The 23,207-nt window shown below is 41.8% G+C and overlaps 1 protein-coding gene across 6 annotated transcripts in view; it reads right to left on the reverse strand.

Moving 5' to 3' along the window:
- The window catches only part of myo10l3 (myosin X, like 3), a 98,955-nt gene that overhangs the window by 26,076 nt on the left and 49,672 nt on the right, over window positions 1-23,207 (reverse strand). For 4 of the 6 annotated variants that reach the window (XM_054788379.1, XM_054788378.1, XM_054788377.1 and 1 more), the window contains 18 exons: window positions 22,953-23,140; window positions 22,728-22,862; window positions 22,488-22,612; window positions 21,851-21,864; window positions 20,132-20,216; window positions 19,920-20,026; window positions 19,432-19,561; window positions 18,027-18,145; window positions 15,802-15,948; window positions 13,979-14,079; window positions 13,678-13,744; window positions 12,201-12,293; window positions 10,908-10,976; window positions 8,956-9,038; window positions 8,746-8,854; window positions 6,982-7,062; window positions 3,097-3,221; window positions 2,897-3,011 (listed from right to left, as the gene is read on the reverse strand). In XM_054788379.1, coding sequence (XP_054644354.1) covers window positions 2,897-3,011; window positions 3,097-3,221; window positions 6,982-7,062; window positions 8,746-8,854; window positions 8,956-9,038; window positions 10,908-10,976; window positions 12,201-12,293; window positions 13,678-13,744; window positions 13,979-14,079; window positions 15,802-15,948; window positions 18,027-18,145; window positions 19,432-19,561; window positions 19,920-20,026; window positions 20,132-20,216; window positions 21,851-21,864; window positions 22,488-22,612; window positions 22,728-22,862; window positions 22,953-23,140 — 1,893 coding nt within the window. Of the gene's footprint in view, window positions 1-2,896; window positions 3,012-3,096; window positions 3,222-6,981; window positions 7,063-8,745; window positions 8,855-8,955; window positions 9,039-10,907; window positions 10,977-12,200; window positions 12,294-13,677; window positions 13,745-13,978; window positions 14,080-15,801; window positions 15,949-18,026; window positions 18,146-19,431; window positions 19,562-19,919; window positions 20,027-20,131; window positions 20,217-21,850; window positions 21,865-22,487; window positions 22,613-22,727; window positions 22,863-22,940; window positions 23,141-23,207 lie in introns of those variants that run through there. The other 2 variants (XM_054788380.1, XM_054788382.1) reach the window with 2 other exon arrangements.

The raw sequence follows: 23,207 nt of genomic DNA on the forward strand, positions 1-23,207 counted from the left end.
TATAGTTTAGTGTTCAGTGATGCTAATCCAAATTGTTAGGCATTGGCATTCATCTATAAAAATCAAGTAAGAATCTGAGGGCAGTTTGAAGTTGTCGCTTGTGTTTGTATCCCAGATGTAAGGATCCCACAGCTGCCCTTTCTGTGTGTGTGTGTGTGCATGAGGAGGTAGAGGAAGCTCCCACTTCGTCCACATCCTTCCCTCGTCTGTGCACAAATGGGTCGCCAACACACAAAAAGCGCCGCACACACCTAATCCATACAACGTCAAGCCCCTAATTCGGCGTGCACACTTCCTCCGCAACACAATCAGCAAGCGTATAATTACACATAGATTGTTCCTCCGAAGGAAATGTAGCTCACTCTGTCTTTCCTGGTCCTCTTCCCACAAGCTGAGCAATTCCCCCCACCCTCAAAACATGACCACGTGTTTCCCAAACTCCAGCATAAAGCGGAGTAGTCACCAGTCAAAGGTCAAACTTGGGATGTGTTACATTTTTTGACCCTGAAAATTATATTTCAGTGAGACACCAACTCCAAAGGTGTGCCATGTGCTTAACATATAGAGGAATGTGTACACCAGTGGTTTAGCACTAGTTATATATATTCATTAAGAAGCTGCATGTGGTTGACATCAAACACCGCCATATGTTGTACTGCGTGTCATCCAGATGGTCCTATCCGACAAATACGAAAACATACATGTAGAAGCGGGTTTTGTTCTCTAGAATCAAACCTGCTATTAAACGGTTAATCATTCTTTGAAAAAGCCGTGAAGAAGAGAAGCCTTTCTGTGAAGAAGTTAATGATTGAAACAAAGAGAGACGAGTGCACAAAAAAGGCGTTCCGTGAAAGCCTCAATGCTTCCAAACCCAGCCAGTTTAATAATTATTTGGTCGACGCCCCCTCCTGCAGCAATGAGGCCACCTGCCTCAGGATTACTTACAGTAAGCGGAGCTAACACTGGGTTGCACCGTGCACTTACAGTAAACTGCAACTGTCCGCCATGAAAACACAGTGGTTGTCAACAAGGGAGCAGCACATCTGACCACATCTTGCCAGTAAATTCTTTGGGACCTGAGTCAGAGCAAGGGGCGTCCAAACTGTGACACGCATTAGCAGCCTGGGAAACTTTCGCCAAAAAACACGTGTGAAACATAACCTGACATTTCTCGAGATCTTGATCTTCGCCACAGAAATACTATATTTTACACCAGAAACACTGTGTTTGGCCACAGGAAGAAAAAAAAAAAACACTACGTTTTGCCAAACAAACACTACACATTGCCACAGAAACACGATATTTGACCACAGAAAGCACTACAAATGGCAGCATATACAGTACACTATATTTTATCATACAAACACTATATTTGGCTACAGAACACGACAGGCACGCTACACACTGCCACAGAAACCCCTACATTATGATTATAAGATTATTTTTTGCCAGAGAAACACTATATTTGGTTACAGAAACATAATGTACATTTGACCACAGAAAACACTAAAATTGACCGCATCTTTGACACTATAGAACACTATATTTGGTCACAGAAAAGAAAACATTATACTTTGCCACACAAACACTCTACAATTCCACAGAAAGACTATATTTGGCTACATAACACTACAGGCATACTATATATTGCCACAGAAAACCCTATATTATTCTACAGAAACACTATATTCTACTAGAGAAAACACTAAATCAGGCAACAGATGGACTACACAATCCAAACTTTTGTTTTCGTACTCTCCCACTTTCGTATGATTCGGTTTTCATAACAAAATGTTTGCCTCTCTTTTCGAGAAAAATCTCATTCCCAAACCAAGTGATACTGCTAAATAACCCACCACGGGGCCGAAGAAAGTTGTCAGCACTTTCATAAAGAAGGTGAGACACTCTATTGAATTTGATCTCGCTAGGATGTACAGGAAGTCCACATCAACAATAAGTTCCATCAAGTTCAGCACTAATGGTTTTATTGCACTAGCAAGTGAATGATATCATTGTTTACAATTTCGTAATTCTTATATATAGCTTTTTAATCACATTTTTTTAGAATAGCTTTTTATTAGTAATCAAATTGCTTATTGATTTTTGTCTAAGGCCATAATGTAAAAGAGTGTTTTATTAATAAATAAGTAAACTTTTATTTTTAATTAATGCAAAACAATACATTTGTAATCTAGGCATATTTGAATTGTGATGCATCGTGATCAGGAAGTCGTATCTACTGTAATTGAATCACCAATTACTGAAGAGGTGTCTTAAATGTATCAGATGGTTGCGAGTGAATGGAGATGGAAATCGTATTGGGCAGAGACCAGAGATTACCATCCCGAATAATTATTCTTTAGAAAGTGTATTTCTTGTTAATATTTTTGGGTTTGGGTGTAATTAATTGGATTTTCATTATTTCCTATGGGAAAAAATAGCCTCCGTTTTGGTAAGTTTTCGGGTTTCGTCTGACCATTTGGAACAAATTGGCAACAAAACAAAGCATGTGTTTGGTCACAGAAAACCCCTATTCTTGATCATATATACTCTTGCACTGTGCTACAGAAACACTATACAGTACTTGACACTATGTTTTACCACAGAAATATATACTGTATATTTGAAAACACTATTTCTGCCACAGAAAGCAGTACAGTTTACAACAGTAACTATTGATGATATCATCATATTGGCCATGATTTCTAAATGTTTAGGGTTTCATGTTAGGAAATCATTTGAAAATTGATTAAACACCATGCTGACGAAGGTTATTCAAAAGACGTTTGGGTGGAGGACTAGCGTGGCATATGGCGCTTTTAGTCATTTTTTCAGGGTCAATGCAGTGTTTCACGAATGACAAAAATGTTCTTGTATGTGCGATTGTGTGCTTTACCTTTGTCTTTCCTAGTTGCCACTCTTTCTTCGTGCTTTCAAGACGTGCAAGAAGCTTGAAGCAACTCTGCTTCTCATCTTCCGTCTGGATTTTGTTCTTCAGGATTATCTTGTATCTGTGAGTAGATAACAAGGGGAATGCACGCTTTATACAATTTGACTACATTTGTTAACTTGAAACTCATGATATTAGATTCTGACCTGTTGGAGAAATCCTTAAAGGTGCGGCGAACTGGGAATCCAGCTTTGCGGATCTTAACAGTTTCCAACATTCCGGAGTATCTCAGCTGGTTCAAGACCACATCTGGATCAAACTGGTTGGCTTTCTATAAAGAGCAACAAAAAGGAAACAAAATGCATGTAAACTGAAAGAATAATTACATTGGTGGGATTAGTGCAGAGCAGAGAAACATGAACTATGTTATGCAAGACCGTACAAACCAGGAAGAAGTGTCTTTCTGGAATAATCAGCACATATCAGAGTGGTGGATCAATGATACCAGCTGCCTTAGATCTCCACACGAAGGCAATTGTCACCCAGCCGGATAAGCCCCCAAAGAGAACCAGGGCATTCCGCAAAGGTGTCAATCTAATTACGTGCAAATGTTACTATGCAGGGAACCACGCAAGGCCCTTTCATGCTTGCATGTGTTCACGCTCATAATCAAGCACACCCACACAGGCCAGTGCCTCCTCTGAGCTCTGAACTCTGCTCTTCAGCGGGGGGGATTTAGGCCGCTGAAAGAGGTACTGGCATGAAAACAAGCCGAGCCTCCCTGCGACGAAGGATGAATATAAAATGTGCGTGTGTGTTAGGATGAATGTAATCATATCAGAAGATTGTAATCCTGCAAATCCGTGGGATAAACACAGGCATGTCTTGTTCCATCTAGAGGCCAGGTGAGCACCAGCCAATGAGAGCAATGACGGGGAATTTCCACACGACTAGGTGAGCGTAGTGGGAACTCTAGCAGCACTCTATGTGTTTTATATTTAATACAGAGAAGTGGTTTGTTTGTGTTCATGCAATGTACAGTATGTACATGAACTAATCGTTGTAGCACAGGGGTTTTCAAAGTGTCCCAGGGAGGTGGAGGGTAGATCGGACAGAGCGAGTAACGTCCAAATGCGCCTGCTTAAGTATGAGTAACAAATGAACGCCTGAAAAATGTCTGAATTATGTCTATCACCTTCAATATGTGTCTTAAAAAAGTCGAGGTTCTGCCAATCGCCTCATCACAACAGTCCTCCTGGACGGTCCTGGACATAGGTTGTTTTGAAATTATATTTGGATCACTATTATCTTCGAATACTATTATTTCAATCATTATTACCTTGAAATACTGCTGTTTTTAAGTACTATCATACTTCCACGTCCTGCCCAAAGAACTAGCTGAGTCCCACAAGCGACTTAGTGCCCTGCAGGAGGAGCATGATGACGATGAAGGGGCTGCCTACAGTACATGTGTGAGTATGTGAGTACATAACATGTCGTGGCTGTGAAATCACTCATTCTGTCACGTTCTGGTTGGTCGTGACCTCAAGATGCAGAGACGGGAACCCAGTGAAGGTAAAAGTATTTTAATAATAAAGTTTGCAGAGCAGAAAAAAGGATCTAAACAGAGCTTATGGCAAAAACACACACCGCAGACACGAGACGTTAACAATGCTCCAACAGCAGAAGAAAGCTACCAGCGGAACTAAACAAAAGCAACACAAATTTCTGCGAGGTGCGCGTAAACGGAAAAGCACAGGCAGCAGCAAACACAACAGGAAATGTTACAAAATAAGAGCCGAGACCAAGAAAATAAAGAGAAAACACAAAACATGGTCCAACAAGTCACGCAGGGCAAGACGCACTTTTATCCTATTGTTGTCAAAATGTTGTCATGTTGCATGTGGTGACTTTCATGGCTGGAGGACAATGAGCTGTCCGCCTGCTCAACCAACTATACAAGTCTAAAAAGCAATAAGATTGAGGAGAGCGGCAAAAAAAACACCAGAGTAACAGATGAGAACCGCAAACCGCTATCCAAAGTCATCGGTCTACCGTAGATACGTCTATAAACCAGCTGAAAAACAAATAAAAAGTCAAAGAAATGTAAGCCTTCCAACTTTCAGACGGAATCGTTAACTTTCAGACTGAATCGTTAAACAGCGCAGAGTCTTAACTTCTATGTCAAAGGTAAAATCAATTGATTTTGACAGCAGTTCCTCTGATAAGAGAGTCGGCAGAGTCTGGGGTGTGAAGAAAACTGAAAATATGCTCCAGAAAATCAGAGGGGAAGCAACAACTGTATTATGTTCTCTGAGGAGAGGCTCACTGTACCACACTTACTTTTGTAATCTAGTAAGCGTTGTGGGGACATCTTGAACCATACACATGAGAAAATTGTGTGTTCGTTTAAAAATATATTTCCCAAGTATCTCATTAACATGAATACTTACGACATGGAAAATGCAATATTTTGGATTAAAACCGTGACTGTTGACTGCATAAAAGACCTTCACAGATGGATGAACTCACACCATTGGCCCCCGTGTACTGTAACGCGAACCACGCATATAAAATAGTTTAAAATAAAATAAAATAAAATAGTGTGTCTGTCTAGCTTCCTGTTACTGTCGGTTTTCTGTCCAGGAACACAGCCCCTTGTGTGACATAAAAGGCCTCGTGGGCATGGCTGGCACATCCCAATTCTTTCATTGACCAGTGGGGAAGTTCTTATAGAGCCCCAAAAATTGTGTCACATGACCACGACAAAGCATTTGAGCAATTCTGTTGCTCAGCATTGCAGGTTTTGCTACATTTAAAAACAATTTTTGTGTTGATAATAAATAAATGAATTAAATAATTAAATTCATGAAATAAATTTATTAAAATTAAGTCAATCATTTTGCTGGCCTTTCAAAGTATTGCCATGTGCATGTGTGTCTGATTTTCTAGTCTCTTGCCTTCAAACAGGCAGAAAGAGAGTTCACTCTGCGTTCAGTATCGTGGCACGTTTGTTCCCTAAAACAACGGCATGAACGGAGTGATCCCTCTAGACAGTCATTCAGTCGCTTTGTCTCCGTGGGTGGCGTCGGGGCCGTTATTATACTCGCAGAGTGCAGAAGAGTGTAGCCTTGTGAGGAGCAATGCACAGTAATGTGACAGAAATCAAATTAGGTGAAGTACACATTCTTTCTTTCGTTTCTAGAATTCACACACCCCGATCGTGGAATTGTTTTCAGTTGTTATGCAAAAGTCTGTTGGTTTACATTGGAATAATAAGTAAGACGGGGAAAGCCAGCAATGTCAAGAATAATGTTTTCTTTTCAAATTTCAAAGTATTTTTCTTGGCAGAACGAGTCAGTTTTTGTAGCTATTATCCCACGGGGTGTAAATGTAAGAAGAAAGCTTTTTCTAAATCATATTGTAAATGTCAAAAAACGGTAAGAGAATCCTGTGGTTTGTCATATAAAAAGGCCGCTTGGTGATTGTGTGAGGAATTGGGAAGTTCCTTGTGGACCATCCCTACAGCACTGGCAGCTCACGCTCTCTCCCACACACATTTGTTTGAGCCAATAATCAGGCAACTAGATAACCGTCCTGGTTCGAACATTTTTATAGCCATGCGGTCAAGAGGAAAGGAGGGGAAAATAGAGGATGAATAAATAAACCGCCTGCTGGCTCTGCTGCGGCCGCTGTGGTTTTATTTTGGCATTCCACTGATGCAGCCAGATCAGCGAAGCCGCTCCAGCTGGAGTGACCTCTGACCCTCCCCTTTAAAAGGGCTGGAGTGGTTGGAATGTGCTGGTACACAGCCCAAGAGTACAAAGGGAGTCTTTGCATCGAGCCAGGGGGAATGGTGCGTGTTTATTAGTGTTGAAAATGTGCACCAAAAGCAAATAACCCTTTTTTCAAATGCAGTAGTATGATTTAGTGTTAAGGTGTACTGTTACACTGTAAAATGACTTTGCGGACCATTAGCGCTCAGCAATGGGAACAATGAATAGCAGTTCGACAAGATTGGAAAGAGTTTCTTTCCAAGAGTTTCTAATTCTATTGCTCATGTTTTGCGCAATAGAATTTGTGTGACTTACCTTAGCCATGTTTGGTTTAATGCAGCGGACAAAGAAGGGGTTGGAGGCACTTAGTGTGGCCATCAGCGAATGGAGAGATTCCTGAAAGACAGCATAAACATAGTACATTAACTCAATGTACATCAATGATTAAAGCACACCATTTTATGCAAAACAATCCAAAAGGTGTCAGTATTAAAATAGTATTATTTATACTTGACACCTCTCATGAGTATGACTCATGTTGCATTCCAGAAAAAAAATACAATGAACTGAAACACCTTACAAAATTCCTCCGTTGCTGGCTTTACAGTAGATCCCAGCTATTCGCGGGAGTTACGTTCTGAGACCACCTGCATCTAATACACGCAAGGCATGCTGGGTAACCCCGCGGTAGCTTATCTTCCGCTTGGGTTGAAAAATGCCTGCAATTTGAGTCAGCGCTTGTCATTAAGGGGTGAAGGTGGGTCTTGCATCCAAACGGGTTGAATCGCTGCTCTGGCGACCTGGCAGTTGTGTGTAGTGTTAAAAAGTTTTGTGATGTCTGTGAACGTGCCATGAGTTCTGACTGTTTGTGTGTGGGGGAGGACGGCTGCGTGCAGAGAGGACAGTGGCGTTTGCTAAGGTTGTTTTGGCATAGCTCGTCCAACGGTAGCCTTTTGTGGTTTTAGTAGTATTGTTTCTGCAATAAAGAGATTGTTGACCAACCTCCTCCTCGTCACCGTCACAACTTCTGGGTAGACGTGACAAATGGTGGTCGCAACAGTTGAATGTTGAGAGTAGTGTAGCTGTGCATGGGCCGCATGAGTGTATTCTAGTTCTAGTTCTTGAGTGAAACTCTTGTTGATGGACCAAAATGAAGTTTTTCATGAATTTATAAGTGCATGTTCATAACCACGAAACGCCGACGACCAGAATCCGAGGACCTCCTGTAGACATTGTCAAGTGATCCTGCAAATACAGGAAGTAGGAAGTACAACATTTTGGAGTGTGTCTGTGGGAACTGATGTGTTTTCATCATTTTGATCGAGGTCAGGGTTCTGTACAGGTTCTTCCACACTGAACACATCAAAGCATGCCTTTATCGACCTTGGATTGCGCATCGGGGCACAGTCATGCTGGAACAGAAAAGAGACTTCCCCACACTACTCCCACAAAATTGGAAGCAGACGATCATCCAAAAAGTCTTGAACTGATGAAGAGTTAAGATTCAAAGGGGAAAAAGTGGTTTACTGCAACTTCTAAATGATGAATCAATTGATTAAGGAGCGCGTCTGGATACTTTTGTCTATATAGTGTATGCACACTTGGGGGACCCTTGAACTGTGCCGTCTATGCAAGCTTCGCTCTCCTCCCCGCCTCAGACAGGCTGTCTCCAGCAAGGCCTGGCCTGGCTGAGCTGAGTGTGATTGGCCCCTGGTTGGCCCCGCTCTGCCCAGCCATCAACACTAATCCTCTGGCTTTAAAAACTGTGGCCTGGGCAGCCTGCCAAATCCTCCCCTGCTCCCCTTCTCTCCGCACTGCAGTGAGGACAAACTAACTCAAACAAAGCCCTCCGTTGCAACCCCCCTTTTTGACTCAGAATCACATACAGTGCACCCCCCAGCCCATATTCTTTTTGCAGATCAGATACACAGACAGCCTTCTGCAAGATCTATCTTCTATGCGCCTCAGTGGGTGTAATGACCCTCACATGCAGCAAGACATGGAGGACAATGAGCCGCTCTGTCTCATCCTGTGACAGTGGAGTCGCTACTGTGAAATAGAGGACTTGTTCGCACCCACCCTGAATTGAGAGCTGACGGTGGGCTTGCGTCGGGCTGTGCCCATCTTCAACGTCTCTTCTCCATTTCTGCTGCCCACACGCTCAAAGAGGTCGTAGATGAAGTCTAGCCTGAAGGCACAGTGTTAATACAGTACGATTAATACAATGCTGTTAATACGGTAGGACAATCGATGGACTCAATAAAAGTGAGAGCTTTAGAATGTGCTTACCTGCTGTCTTTTAGAATAAACAATATGTCGTCCCTGAAGGTGTCTCTGTTCTTCTCCAGGATGCCACGAGCGTCGTAAAGCACCTAAAACAAGAGCATATTCTAGCCATGCAGGAAATACTGATAAATGCAAGTATTCAGATAAATATAATAAAATAGTACAAGCTACAGTCGCCCCTCGCAATATCACGGTTCGATTATCGCTCCCTCGCTATATCGCAATTTTTCAGAAATTACATTCTGCTCACTAGACGGCAGGAATGACACAAAACATTGAGACATTACCTTATTTTACATTACCTTAACACTGCATGAAGTCAGTAATGCCATGTCCGACATGATAGAGTGAAAAAAGTTCTCCTCCCATCCCATGTGGAAGTGGTAAGTTTTGGCTGCTTAAGTTTAGAAGAAACATGCCCGAGGCTAACTGTACTTTTAGGGTAGGACTAATCATTTGGCATGGTTGTAGATCAGTTTATGGTGTGATTTAGAACATATGACTTTTTTTTTTAACAAACTCTCTTCAACGCAATTGTAATTTACTGACAGTCAATAAACAACCAGCAGTTACAGCTGCAATGGCAGAGCCACTGAGGTGGCCATGGTGAGACCATTACTCACATAGGGGTGCCAATAAGTCGATACCTGAAATGTCTACATTCAAGATTCAAGATTCAAGATTCAAGAGAGTTTTATTGTCATGTGCATGGTAAAACAGCAGTTATACTATGCAATGAAAATCTTATTCTGTTCATTCTCCTACATGGCCAGTGGGGTGGCCTGAGACTGACCACGGGTGGCCAAGGCCGCCTTTGGCCGGCATGTAGCTCCGCCGCTGCAAAGTGGCACTTTCCGTGCGAGCTCCCACCATCATGACACAGCAGTACAGGCACAATGAGGGGGAACTACCGCTGTAGCTACGGAGACGAATATCCAACATCCAACTGAAACTAACCTCACTACAGTACTAATCCAGCCATTTTCTATTCTTTATAAATGAAGTTGGACTTGAACTTGGAATAGGACTTGCCACCCACCCCACTAGGACACTGTATAAAAGAAACAAACTGAGCCTTTCTTGCAAACAGTTAACAGCAATGTACTGCAACTTAAACAAAGATGCACCAAAAGCACTTTATGTTGCCACCACACTCTATGAACTGCATATGGATGCGAGGAGAAACACTTTGTTGACAACGAGGCTACGTGTGTGTGTGTGTGTGTGTGTGTGAGATAGAGAGAGAGAGAGAGAGAGAGAGCGAGAGAGCTATAACCCAATAAAATAACCTCATCTCTCATTCCCCTCGTGGCTCTTGGGGAAGCCATGACATCCATACTGATGTGACACATCATTTATAATTCACCGATCCGCCTGCATACAACACTCCTCCTCTGTTGGATGTGACAGTTTTGACAGTTTCGGGTGTTTACCAGGGTTGACACACGACGCTGAAAATTTGACACAATTTGCCAACATTTAGAAGCAGTATATTGCATGTTTTTTGGTTGTAGTATTATAGTCACAAGTCATTTCATTTCTTTAGGAGGAGTCAGCAATTTCCTTTAGTGACATGACAGGGAGCTAACTCACACAAGGAGCATGCAGAGTGGAACACAAGAGAGGGACGCTGAGAGGGAGGAGGAGGGCTTTGGGGGTATCCTCTTTGGATGAAGTCATTACCATAAGCATCCATGCCAAACTTGTGACTGTGCTGCCTTGCCCACAGTGAGGGCCTTGTCTAAGGAAGCCCATTATCCTATTCAGCAGTCTGTGTGTATGCGTGTGTGTGTGCGTGTGTGTGTGTCCTCACTTGTATCAGGCTAATATTTGCCCTTATCTGAGTAATCATAAAGATGGGCTTGAACACGATAACCCTTTGCATAAGTGACAAACAGCATTCACCCAACAACTCCCTATATTTGTGTGTCTGTGTGTGTGTGTGTGTCACTTACCTCTCCAGCATAGTGCTTAATGCCAAACTGGTGGTCGGTCACTCTGGGCTTCACGTAGTACGGGTTAGTCTGAAAAGAGCAGATAATCGTAAGGTAAAGGTATGACGTGTAACTACAGACGTATTCAGGCAAGATGCACATGCTTTCATTCCGCTAATCATCTGACCGTATTTAATGAAATCAATTAGTTACCGCTGTTAAAGTATTATTTTTGACAGCCCTAATTTATAGTGTTGATTAGGAGTATCACAGTTCCTCGGTTTTAAGGTCATGGTTCGGTTCATTTTCGGTGCAGTGAGTGAACAAAATGAAAACGAGTGGTGATAATGTGATGTATATGTAGGATATGAAGCATTTCTTTCAACTTTATTTCAACAGGCTTGCCAAGTGATTGCTTCATACTGTATGCTTGTTCATGTTTCCTCGTCAGTACAGGTTGGTGTCTTATGGCATTGTTATCTGAGTAGTGGCGTGAGGCGCTGTGTCACTACGGCAGAAAAATAGTTCTTCGTGTTAGCTGCTACAATAACAATGTCGCTGTAGCTTGGTTTATTATGTAAATAGAACATTGTCGGCATTCTTTGGAGGTTTTTAGAGCTTTATAGTCAAAATAGGTGTGTGCCCGTTACGTGCATTGTTAGCTCCCACGTGCTAGCTGTTTTTTAGCTGTTTTTCGTGCAGAAAAGAGAAAGACGTGTGGTCATGTTTCACATGGGGATTTTGGATGATGGGCAAAGTTAAAAAAAAAAAAAAACAACTGCCGTTTTCCTTTAAATTAAAAATGAAGCAGCTACTTTTTGAGGCGAGAGGAAAATTTGTACTTTTATTATGCATGAAGCCAAAGGGAAAATGAGCTGCATGTAAAGATTTATGACATAAAAGCCCCCAGACAGGCTTGCATAGCTTGACAAATAAACCATAGTGTGATGAAACAAACTAAAGAGAGAGAGCAAAATGGTTTATTTGTAGGACAAACTGCATTTATTCTTGCAAAGTGTAGAAGAGGCAGATATCAAGCTTACTTTGTAGATGGAGTGGTCCTGTCTAAGAACACTCTATTCTTCTGCACAAAGCTGAAGAGGCTCAAAGAAAGGCTGCTCACATTTCGTCATTGTTGCGTTCGCATGCGAGCAAGAGTATGGGGGGGGTGTACAAGTGCTGCACGGATGTTCAACCATACAACCACTCCAAGGTCCCCAGGATCATTTTACGTATTTGCGTGTGCATGTGTTAGTGTCTTGTAAAGCGTGAAAGGTGTATTGTGTGTGTTTGCACGTGTGCGTGCGGACTCACTGCATGTCGACTGTGCAGTTTCTCCAAAAGGGTGTAGTCAGTGCCTTTGGGGAAGCGACTCTCCTCATTGATAAGAGCCAACATGCCCAGTTTCTAAAAGACAAGGCGACAAAAGAGCGTGAGACTATAATGCAACTAGACATCATGCTAAACCATAACAACCCGCAGTCTGTCTCACAACAAACATCCACAAAACAACACTTTCACAAGCATTCACTCAGTCATCAATCCTGCATGAAGCAGCATGAGAGCTACAATGGAATAAAAAGCTAAACAAAAAATATTTTAAATATTATTCGAAAAAAGGTGTAGTATGTTCCAATCTCCGTTGGGCATCTCCGTGTGGAGTTTGCATGTTCTCCACGTGCGTGCGTGGGTATTCTCCAGGTACTCGGATTCCTCCAACATTCCAAAAACATGCATGTTAGGTTAATTGGCGACTCTAAATTGTCCATAGGTATGAATGTGAGCGTGAATAATTGTCTATATGTGCCCTGCGATTGGCTGGCAACCAGCCCAGGCTGTACCCCGCCCCTTGCCCAAAGTCAGCTGGGATAGGCTTATTGGGGGGGGGGTCAACATAGTGTGAGTATGGACAACAAATGAAAAATAGCCTTTTGGGTAATTCTGGTGCATTTGCAGTAATGCTAATTAATGCACACAGTCTCTAAACCAGTGCTTCTCAAATAGTGGGGCGGGATCCCCTGGGGGGCGCGGTGAACTGTCAGGGGGGGAGTGAGAGGCAGGGAGTATTTTCACTGTAAGTGCAGACCTGCCAAAATGTACAAATTTATCGCACACAACATGCAATTTGACTCATGATGTACGCTCCACAGCTCTCCATTTTGCTGCACTTTCCTGGTTTCAGTATCGAGTTCAGTCTCAACATTACAGAAAAATTAACATATTATTAGTTTCTCAATAGTATTTCAAATTGGGGGGCCGTGAAAACATTTCTGTCCCATAGGGGAGGCATGACAGGGCGGTATTTACCTAGATTCTACACCCATTTATTTTTTTTAATGCTTGTTAGCCACCTACCGGAAGAAAGATTTGTGCATGTACAAACATACAACTAAATTACCTGACCCACTCGCCTTGGCAACTCTTCCTCTCTCTTGGGCAAGCCACTCTAACTTGCGGGCAAACGCCACTGCCTCCTAGAGTCCAACTGCTGAACCATTGCTCAGAACCATGCACAATACTCCTGACTCCTGTCACTACAATATCATTTTAAAACATCATTTGAAAATATCAAATACGTAAAAATGAAGGAAAACCATGTCAACAAACTGCCGTAAGTTAATCACCCATTCTCCGGTGCAAGCAATGTTTAGTTTCAAAAGTCAGTTTGAGGGGCGTCGACATAAGCGGGTTCCACTACTGATTTTGAATGTCTGATCCTGGAGATGTTTGTGTAGCTCAGGTCAAGGGTCAAATCTATCCATGTCAACGGTCAACTGGGGCTTTCCGTTACCTTCTCAATGAGATCCAGACACTCAGCGTTGTCCATCCAGTCGATGGCCTCCCACTGGATTCCTTCCCTGGCGGGACGGAGACAAACAGCAGCCACACATAAACATAAACAAGCAGACAGACATAATGGCTGCATTGAGCTGAGTGAGCATGTGATTAAATGAGGCATGACCTGGCTGCCGCTCTATTATAACACAAAATGACTGATTGTGACTCTTGGGAAACTCTTCTTTAGCAGCCATTGACCTTGATGTACACAATCACAACCCACGGAGTTTGATGTACTAAAAGAGAGCACGTACCTGTTGTATTCCAGCTGTTCCAGTGAGAAGATGTGCTTGTTGAAATACTCCTGGAGCTTCTCGTTGGCGTAGTTGATGTTGAACTGCTCAAAGCGGTTCACCTACACGGCGGCAAGAAACGGCAAATACCGGGCAAGTTAAGTCAATTTAGGTTGAAAAAGGTTTAGAAACAACTGAATCCATTCCGTCATTTGCATCACCATCACATCCAAATTGTTTGTCACAAATTGCCATTCATCGTACAACAAAAATTTGCAAATCAATAGGAATAACGATAAAAGTATAGCACAGGACTGCATTGATAATGACAAAATTACAAGGAAAAAGTCATATTACAACAATGCTTCCCAAATAGTGGGGCGTAAAAGGGGGCGTGAGAGGCAGGGAGGACTTTCAGTATTAGTGCAGACCTGCCGACATGTGTGAATTTGTCGTGCTCCGCATGCAATTTGACTCTTAAATATGCTTGTTTGCTTCACCGCTCTCCATTTCGTTGCATTTCGCTGGTTTCAGTTTCGAGTTCAGTCTGTACAGTACAGATAAACAAATAGATATTATCAGTTTCTCCGTAGTATTTCAAATCGGGGGAGAGAAAACATTTGAGCAGACATTTGAATCACACTTCAACCGTGTTATTACGAACAATGAGGGGTTGCGTTCAAAGACCCCAGGTAACTTAGGTTGAATTCACATGTTTTGACTTTATTTTCTGGGATTTCCGAGCATACTTAAATTTGTACTTTGTAAAAAATTGCACTTCCACATGAAGACTTACAAAGTGAGTGATAAGAATATCCACTTATAGTTTTTCTGTTTCTTTAGATCACACATAATAAAGACGTTGTGATGTTCAGCGTGTCCCTGAATGCATCTCGCGGCCATCTCGTCACAATGAGGAAGTGTTGCTCCGAGGTTGAACGGCCTAGAGAAGTGTGTGAGTTGGAGATTCATATATGGTGTTGGAACTGCACTACTGTTGCCGTGTTCAGGTCAGAATCAAGTCAGACTCTGTGGGACTGTCGGGAGCGACACGGTGCCGCCGTCTGTCGTCATAACAGAGAGGCGTCGCTTGGCATGATGCATATGCGTTAATTAAGCAAAACAATTTTTACGTAATTAATGAAATAAATTAGTTAGCAGCGTTCAGGCAGCTATTTTTAACAGCCCTAAGCAATAACATTGTTCTTGTGTACAGTGTACAGTAGTACAGTGACTTTTTCACAAAAAGTTACATTGACGCGTGACATTTTTATGCCATTCTTGGAATATTCTGACTTTTTCGCATTTTTTTTTCTTGTAATATTCCAACTTTTTTCACATCAAGTTACAAGTCACAATATTATACTTTTATTCATGTAATATGAGGACTTTTTTGTGTAAAATGATGAGTTAATCCTGTAATATTCTACTGTTAAGAGAGAACCTCTTAAAATCAGTACTTTTTTCACTAAAATTGTGAGTTTTAACCATAATATTAGAACATTAGTCTTTTAAAACTTTTTTCTTAGTTGTGCATTTTTCTCCTAATATTATTTATTTTCGTAATAATACAACTTTTCATCATGACATCATGATAATATTACAATTCATATCTTGTAATATTACAACTTAATCCCCTTAAAAATAGTTCTGGTCATTTTATAGTTATATAGTATTTTTTTCAGTCTGATTTTAATGCTCCTTGATAATTGAGCCACTTTTTATTGAATTCAATTACTTTACGAATGTATTTTTAGTTTTCGCTGCCATGTGTAAATCTTAATTGTGAACAAAAGTGAGAAAACAATAAATAATACGCAAAGTCGTGAGTTGTGAAAATTCACCTCGAAGTTCTCAAAGCCGAAGATGTCCAGGATGCCGATGGACTTGAAGTTGTCTCTGCCTTTAATCTTCTGGTTGATCCTCATTATAATCCAGGAGAAACACTGGGAATAAAGCGCCATGGCGACCGAGTCCCGCGAGTCCACGGCCTGCAACGCACGATGACAGCTGCAAGGTTACCACGGTCACCAGGTCACGCATGAACACTTGACATCACCATACACTTGTCCTCGGAGTGAGGAGTGTGTGTCACGGGGCATTTCAGTGGACGGTGTATCGTGTGCGTGTCTGTGACACACTGGATGCGCTTTTTGATGCATATCAAGTGTTCATTGTTTCATCCAACGTTCTACAAAATTGATAAAGGTGCACACAGACATCAGCCACGGCATGTTTGTGTAACTATGTGAGTCCAAAATAAAACGGTAGCAACAATGCGTCCCAGGCATCCATCATGCCAATGTGAAAAGAAAGCTGGTGGCTCCAGGATCTCCGTCACAGGAGAAGAGAAGAATGGCTGTTTGTCCCAAATGAGGGAAGAGTAGGGGGGGGGTCTGGTGTGTAGGGGTGGAGGAGGGATGGTGGGTGGTTGGGTGTCCACTCTGAGCGGTTGTAAGTTGGATGACCCCCTGGTTACTGTGAGAAGAAGGCTTTCTTCCAGACTGGAATAATGCTGTCTATTTAGCGAGGAGCTGCTTCAAAGGGCAGACAGAACAAGCTGCAGTAGGGGGACTGCACAACGCCTTTGTCGGTGTCATGAATGCTTTCTTGTGGCTCGCTGGTATTAGTAAAGGAGTCATTTGACATGTTTACTGGGATCTATGAGACAGAGGAGGGTTGACGGTTTCAGCTCATGTGTAACTGACCGGGGGTGTTGAGTCAGAACGTTCCTCCAAAACCTCAAAATTTCAAAGGCCCAAAAGGTCATAGAAATGCAAGACTTCACTAGCGCCTGTAAAGGATTTAAAATACATTTTGTGGCTTGAATTCCAAAACAAGGAGGAGAATAAGAACATTTTACACTGGAAGTAACCATAAATGCTCCAATGAAGGCCTCTATTCAATTAGCCACTACATCACCTGTAGTCGTCAGGTGCGTAGTCTACAACAGAAAATAACCACCGGGGTCTCTAATGAGGGCGTGGTCAAAAAACACTGGCGTTGACCGCTGTGGCTGTAGGCAACCTCCTGATGTAGTTTTTATTAACGCCACAAGATTAGCGTTGCGACAATTAATCAACAACTATTTTGGAAATCGATTTATTGTTTTTTGATTTAAAAATGTAAATATCCTCTAATTTCCACCTCCCAAATGTGAATATTTCTATTTATTTATGTTATATATTTCCTTCGTCACCTATTATCTTTGTGTTTTAGCCAAAACAAGATATTCACACAGATCAGCTCTGACTGTGGAAAACAGTGATGGGCATTTTTGCCTCTTTTCTGATGTTGCGGACCCAACCACTAACTGTAGGTGTTTGCTTCATATTCATTTGGTCCATCTATGGCCTAACTACTCCATTAACTGAAACAACAAGCTTCTGATTAATTGATAAAGAGAATGATCATGATTGTATTTGTGTGTACATTTATTGTTTTACTGAAGCTATGTGAGATAATTTAGATTTATTTTTATTATTTAACATTATCTTAACAGAATACTCAAGTGGCAACCTGGTGTTTGTGCACTTATTTGCTCTGTCAGCTCAAATCTTCTATTTCTGAATATTAAAAATGTGTGTTTTTTTAAAAATCCGATTCATTGTGGTGTATTTATAAAAGGAAAACACACATATGAAGACGTGCCATCATGAATTATAAACTGGTGCATGGACGCGATGTATAACGGCAGGCGTGCTGTGAGTGACTTTTTACAGTGTGTGCCACCAGAGTAGAAGTCTCCAACTTCACCCACACACACAATCATGAGCTCCATTGTGCTTCTGACTCAGATCGCTATCGCCATGGCTTCATTGTGCCGGGAATCTGGCAGACAAAAAGCAGGAAATGGCCGGGAGTCACGCAAGCCATGTGGAGGGGGCATGTGTATGCGTGTGAGAGGGGTGAGTGTCACCGGGGAGGACGGGGTGGGGGTGATGTGCTGGCATCTGGTTAAAAGGTGACAAAAGGATCAACTGCAAGATGTCTATGGTCCAAAGAAAATACGTGAACGATGGGCGGGGTAGCACAAGTGGTAGCGGAGGTGGGCTGGATGTGTTGTTACCTGCTCGACAGTGAGCGGCGAGCAGATCTCCTCTCCCCTGAGGATCATGGAGCGCTGGGTCAACACCTCAGACAGCTGGAAGGAGTCCAGGCCGAGCAGCTCACTGACATTGCTGACCACTGAAACAACGCAAATACATTAATAGACTCATCAATAATAATCTTATTTTTATCGATCTCTGAAAAATACTCTCCAAAAATCAGGAGAGTTGATTTGCAAGCAATACTAGAACAACGCTGGCTCATTATTTCTCAGTCTCCTTATTACAGTACAATGAGAAAACACACAAATACATGCCAAAGTACATGACAAAGTTAACTATTATGTAGGTAAACATGCAATTGAGGCAAAAAAAAGAACAACACTGCAAAAATGTAAACCTAAATAAAATAAAATATCTGAAATCAAGGTTTTTTTTCAATAACAAAATATGTTGTTACTATGTTAGACCGATTGGCTTATCTGAGGTAATACTGTATGTACTAAAATCTCAGATACAGTCAAACTCATTTCTCCAACGCCCCAGTTTTAGACAAAGACTTTCACCAGCATTTTGCCTAGGTTTTCGTACACTGTTCCATGCTTAACAAAGTAGCGTGTTTGCTCTGCATTGTATCGTTTCGTGGAAGCGAGTGGCCAAATGAAGATTCCCACGCGTCGCTGACTCACTGTCTGTGCATTTTTCATTGAGGGAAACTGCCAAATAAAGAAAATTGCAAGTGCCGGCAATTTCATTAAGAAAGGTAGGAAAACACTATTGAATTTAAGAACTAACTCATTACAGAGCACAAAGATGGCATCCCGCCAGGATGTACGGGAAGGCCGCATCAAAAATAGAAGTAATCGAGGTAGCTAACGTTGCGAAAGGTGTACAGGTGTTAGCGAACCAGAGATCACAAACAATCAAAGATGTTGAGAAGTTGTTGGTGGTGTGGCTCCTTTTAATACGTCAAAAAAGACTACAGTGATCTTTATCTATTGCCAACAGGCAAGCTTGTAAGGTGCTTTATTAAGCAGTGATGGTTGTTAACTTTAGAAAAGAGGTCAGAGTGAACACAAGACAATGACGCTCATGTTTCAGCCTGTTCAGGACTCAGTCTTTAGCTGCGATGTCAATCAAACTCAGAGGCGCAAGGAATATTTCAGTCTCTTCCAACAGAAAATAAATTGTGATACATTGTATAATAAGCCAAGCAGCCCACCCCCCCAACTCATGCAATGCCGCAACTACATTTGATTTATCGAACAGTCAGACAGATATAAATATATATAATATGTATATTACTGGTATCTATATATCTTCCCTTGCAATGATTTGTGGATATTCCATGAAAATGGCTGAGCCATGTGGATGAGTTACAAGTCTGGTGAACACTGACTTGGCAAATCCTAATTGTTCTCTTACCCCCTTTGGAAGTGATCTGAGCTCCACCAGCGGTCATAAATTCAATGTTTCCCATCTGAAGTACGGCAGACAGTAACTTGAACACGTCTCTGATCTCCTCCTCGCTAAACTCCATCACTTGCAGGGCCGACTGCATCACAACAAGGAAACACCATTGTTGGTGACTTTGCACTGGAAAACAATACTTGATGTACTGTAATACTGTATATGCCTCTAAACAGTACATTTTCACCTCAACCAACATTACCACGTATCCAGACATGCTTCTTAATCGATAGATAGCCACATAGATTGATGGATAGATAAATCAAACAGACATTAAACATCAAATCAATTAGGGGTTGGATTACAGCCTTTGATCCTTTCCTAGATGTTATGGGCAACTCCTCTCGTCCCAATGCTTTTGTGCATTTACACTTGTTTCCTCATTTCAAAGCCTTATAGTGCCCCCTAGTGAGTAAAAGCGTTTGTCCCTGCTGGTTGCTCACCATGACGCTGTCAAAAAGCTGCTTGTCGTCCAGGCAGCTGTCCTGCATGCAGCCTGACTGGCTCAGGTAGTGGTAAGACTCGGGACCGTCTGACAGTAAATACATGTCTGCAGTAGAGGCAGAGAATGGACTCATAGTTAATTGACATTCAAAAGAGGGCTCGTTCAGAAGTATACCGTATCCTTTCTGACTTGTAAAAACACCATACTAACCTCTGCGGTCTTTGTCGGCCCCCGCTAACAGCACATAGAAGATGTGGTAGTTTCTTTCCCCTGGATTTTGTCGTACCACACGGTTCTTGAGAAGAGAGAATGAGCATGACGAGGATAAAGCGTAATAAAATGCAGCTACAACAAGTAATGGATTATTAAGCGATTATCCAATTAATCGACAACTATTTTGGTAATCAATTAATAGTTTTTTTAATTTAAAATGTAAATATCCTCTGATTTCAGCCCCCGAAATGTGAATATTTTTTAATTTCCTTAGTCATCCTTGAAAGAAGACCGATTAACTTTTAGTGTTTTAGGCTAAAACAAGATATTCTCACACTGGAAAATAGTGATTAACATTTTTTGCCTCATTTCTGACATATCGCGGACCAAACCACTAACTGTTTGTGTTTGGTTCATATTGATTTGATCCATCTAGGGCAGGGGCGTCGAAATCAAACGCACAGAGGGCCAAAACTCAAAGCCTATTTTTATTGTGGGCCAAACTAGACATTACCCCCCACCCCAACTTTATATCTTTCTTATTATGTATCCTGAAATTTCTAACACTTTGACCAACATAATCGGTGAATGAAGCACACTTATATGCATCATCAGTGCACACACGGATGCTTGTTTGAAGTTGCGAAAATGACAGGACATGCCCCGATAATCCAGGCTGAAAAAATAGTAGTTAGTGTCGGGAAGCATAAAAATGGCTAAATTAACGAAACAGAGTTTGGCAATATGTCTCATTAGCACTGACGACTAGATTAGTAAGAAGCCTACACACCTTTTATTTCAGTTCCCCGTGCATGCAATGCCGGGATTGGAACGTACGACCGATATGAGGCTGGGATAAAATGCGTATGACAGCTGGTGAATGTGTCTTTATGTGGACAGTTTTTAAAAACTTAACTCATGGATGGACTTTTTTTTTTTTTTTTTTTTTTTTTTTTTTACATCAGAGTGGGGGAAATGTGCATTTTTTTGTGTCCGTTCAGTCCTGCTTGACATTTCTATTTTCCGATAGTCTGCGGATACACGACTACGGTTGTTTTGGCGTGGTTGTTCATTTCAATAAAGTAATTGTTCATCTACAATATTTTATATCAACACAAAAACATCACAATCCGTGAGATGTGTAACCCAGAAGAGTTTGCAGCTGTGGAATGGATTATGCATTTCCCAGCGTGCTTTGCTGTAGTTAAAATGATCGCTTTTGACTGTCTTATGTCTCTCTTAGGTGTTATTTTGTGCAGACATGGTGTAATAGTTGAAGTGCTACAATTTTTAGTCATGTACAGTTAAATAATTTTGACTTTTGGTCTGAAACTGGCACCCTTATTGAGAATGGTTGTGAATTTCATGCTATATACAATATTGTTTTCAATTTTAAAAGCTCTATGCCAGAGGAGTAGTTCATACTGGAGGAATTGCCGATCGCTGTCATCACTTTGTTTGATAAGATCCGCAAGGCGGGCCAACTCAATGCTATTTTCCAAACAGTTCCGCAGACCGGATGAAATTGCAGCGTGGTCCAGATTTGGCCGCCGCGCCTCAGTTTGACACATGTGGTCTAGGGCCTGACCGATTACTCGATTAATCGAAACAACAAGCTTCTGATTAAGTGACAAAGAAAATAATCGTAAATTGCAGCCCTATTACAGATATGTTGCTGTTTGCTTCTTGTTAGGTGCTGGAGGAACACAAACCTACCTTTTCAAGCAAATCTGATGGGTGAAAGTCAAGAGGAATAACAAAAATATGTGTCTTCTGTAATAAAGTAAATTAGGTACATCCATATGTAACCTGCCTGGTTCAACCTCGAACCGGCGTCCGCAGGTTAAGAGTCAAGAACGGCAGTGTCAGGGAGTGAGCTTTACCAGCATACTTCTCCTTAGCTGCACCAGCTGGCATCCAATACATATACAAAAATACTTGAGGATGCCAGGTGGGATACAATACAATTATTCCCTGAGATTTTAATTAGCGCCAAATGAGAAAACATTGCCAGTTGTGGCTGTAGGCAACCTCCTGATGTAGTCTTTGATTAACGCCACAAGATGGCAGTCACTGCATTTGAAGTATAACGAGTCAGCGGCATCCAACAGCTTTATCTACCTCTGCATGCGCTTTCAAGTGTTGCTTGTGCTACTGTTGGTATGATAATTTGTATAAGTTATAAGTGAAATAATTAATAAAGTTAAGAAATGAAGTTGTTATATGCATGAGGAATGAGTTTCTTCTTTCCAATTATCGTCCTGTCCTCTTTGCGGTTTAGGTAAATAAACGCCCCAGCTATAAGAACAGTTACGGGACATGTTTACAGTAAAGCAACATTGCTGAAGGATACAATCAATGATGCAGCCTCCCTGGATGTTTCCATTCTGGGAGAAGTGGAGCTGGATGAACTTCCCGAAACGGCTGGAGTTGTTGTTGTACACCGTCTTTGCATTCCCGAATGCCTCCATGATAGGACTGGGGACAAACCACAGGAAAATATGACTTCATTATCACCACTAACTGATATTTTCATTTGGCTATTATGTTTTCAATGCAATGCCCACAATATCATCCATAAAATGGTTTCTACCTGCTCTGGATGAGGGCCTGCTCCACTCTGGTGGTTCTTTCCGATGGAGGTGCGCCTGCTGAGTTCTGACTCATCACTGAGAGGAACTTGAGCAGCAGCTTGGTGCTCTCCGTCTTGCCGGCACCGCTTTCTCCACTGACAACATTGAAAGATTAGCAACACTTAACTCTGAGTATTGTACTTAATGAATAAATGTGCTAAAAAAGGGCTCACTTCCATCTTTACCTAATGAGAACACACTGGCTGTCGTGTCTCTTCCACAGGCAGCGGTAACACTCGTTGGCAATGGCAAATATATGAGGAGGCAGCTCCCCCATCTGGTGTTTGCTGTACAAATCCACTGAGGTTCCGTCGTAAAGGCCCGCAATCTGCTTGTAGGGATTTACGGCTGCCAGGATGGAGCCTATGTTGGTCTGAGGGGGTTGAATGATGGTTGAAGATGAAAACAATAAATAATTTGCACTAATGAGCTATAATTAC

This window comes from Dunckerocampus dactyliophorus, chromosome 9 (genome assembly GCF_027744805.1).
Source record: "Dunckerocampus dactyliophorus isolate RoL2022-P2 chromosome 9, RoL_Ddac_1.1, whole genome shotgun sequence".
Lineage (NCBI taxonomy): Eukaryota > Metazoa > Chordata > Actinopteri > Syngnathiformes > Syngnathidae > Dunckerocampus > Dunckerocampus dactyliophorus.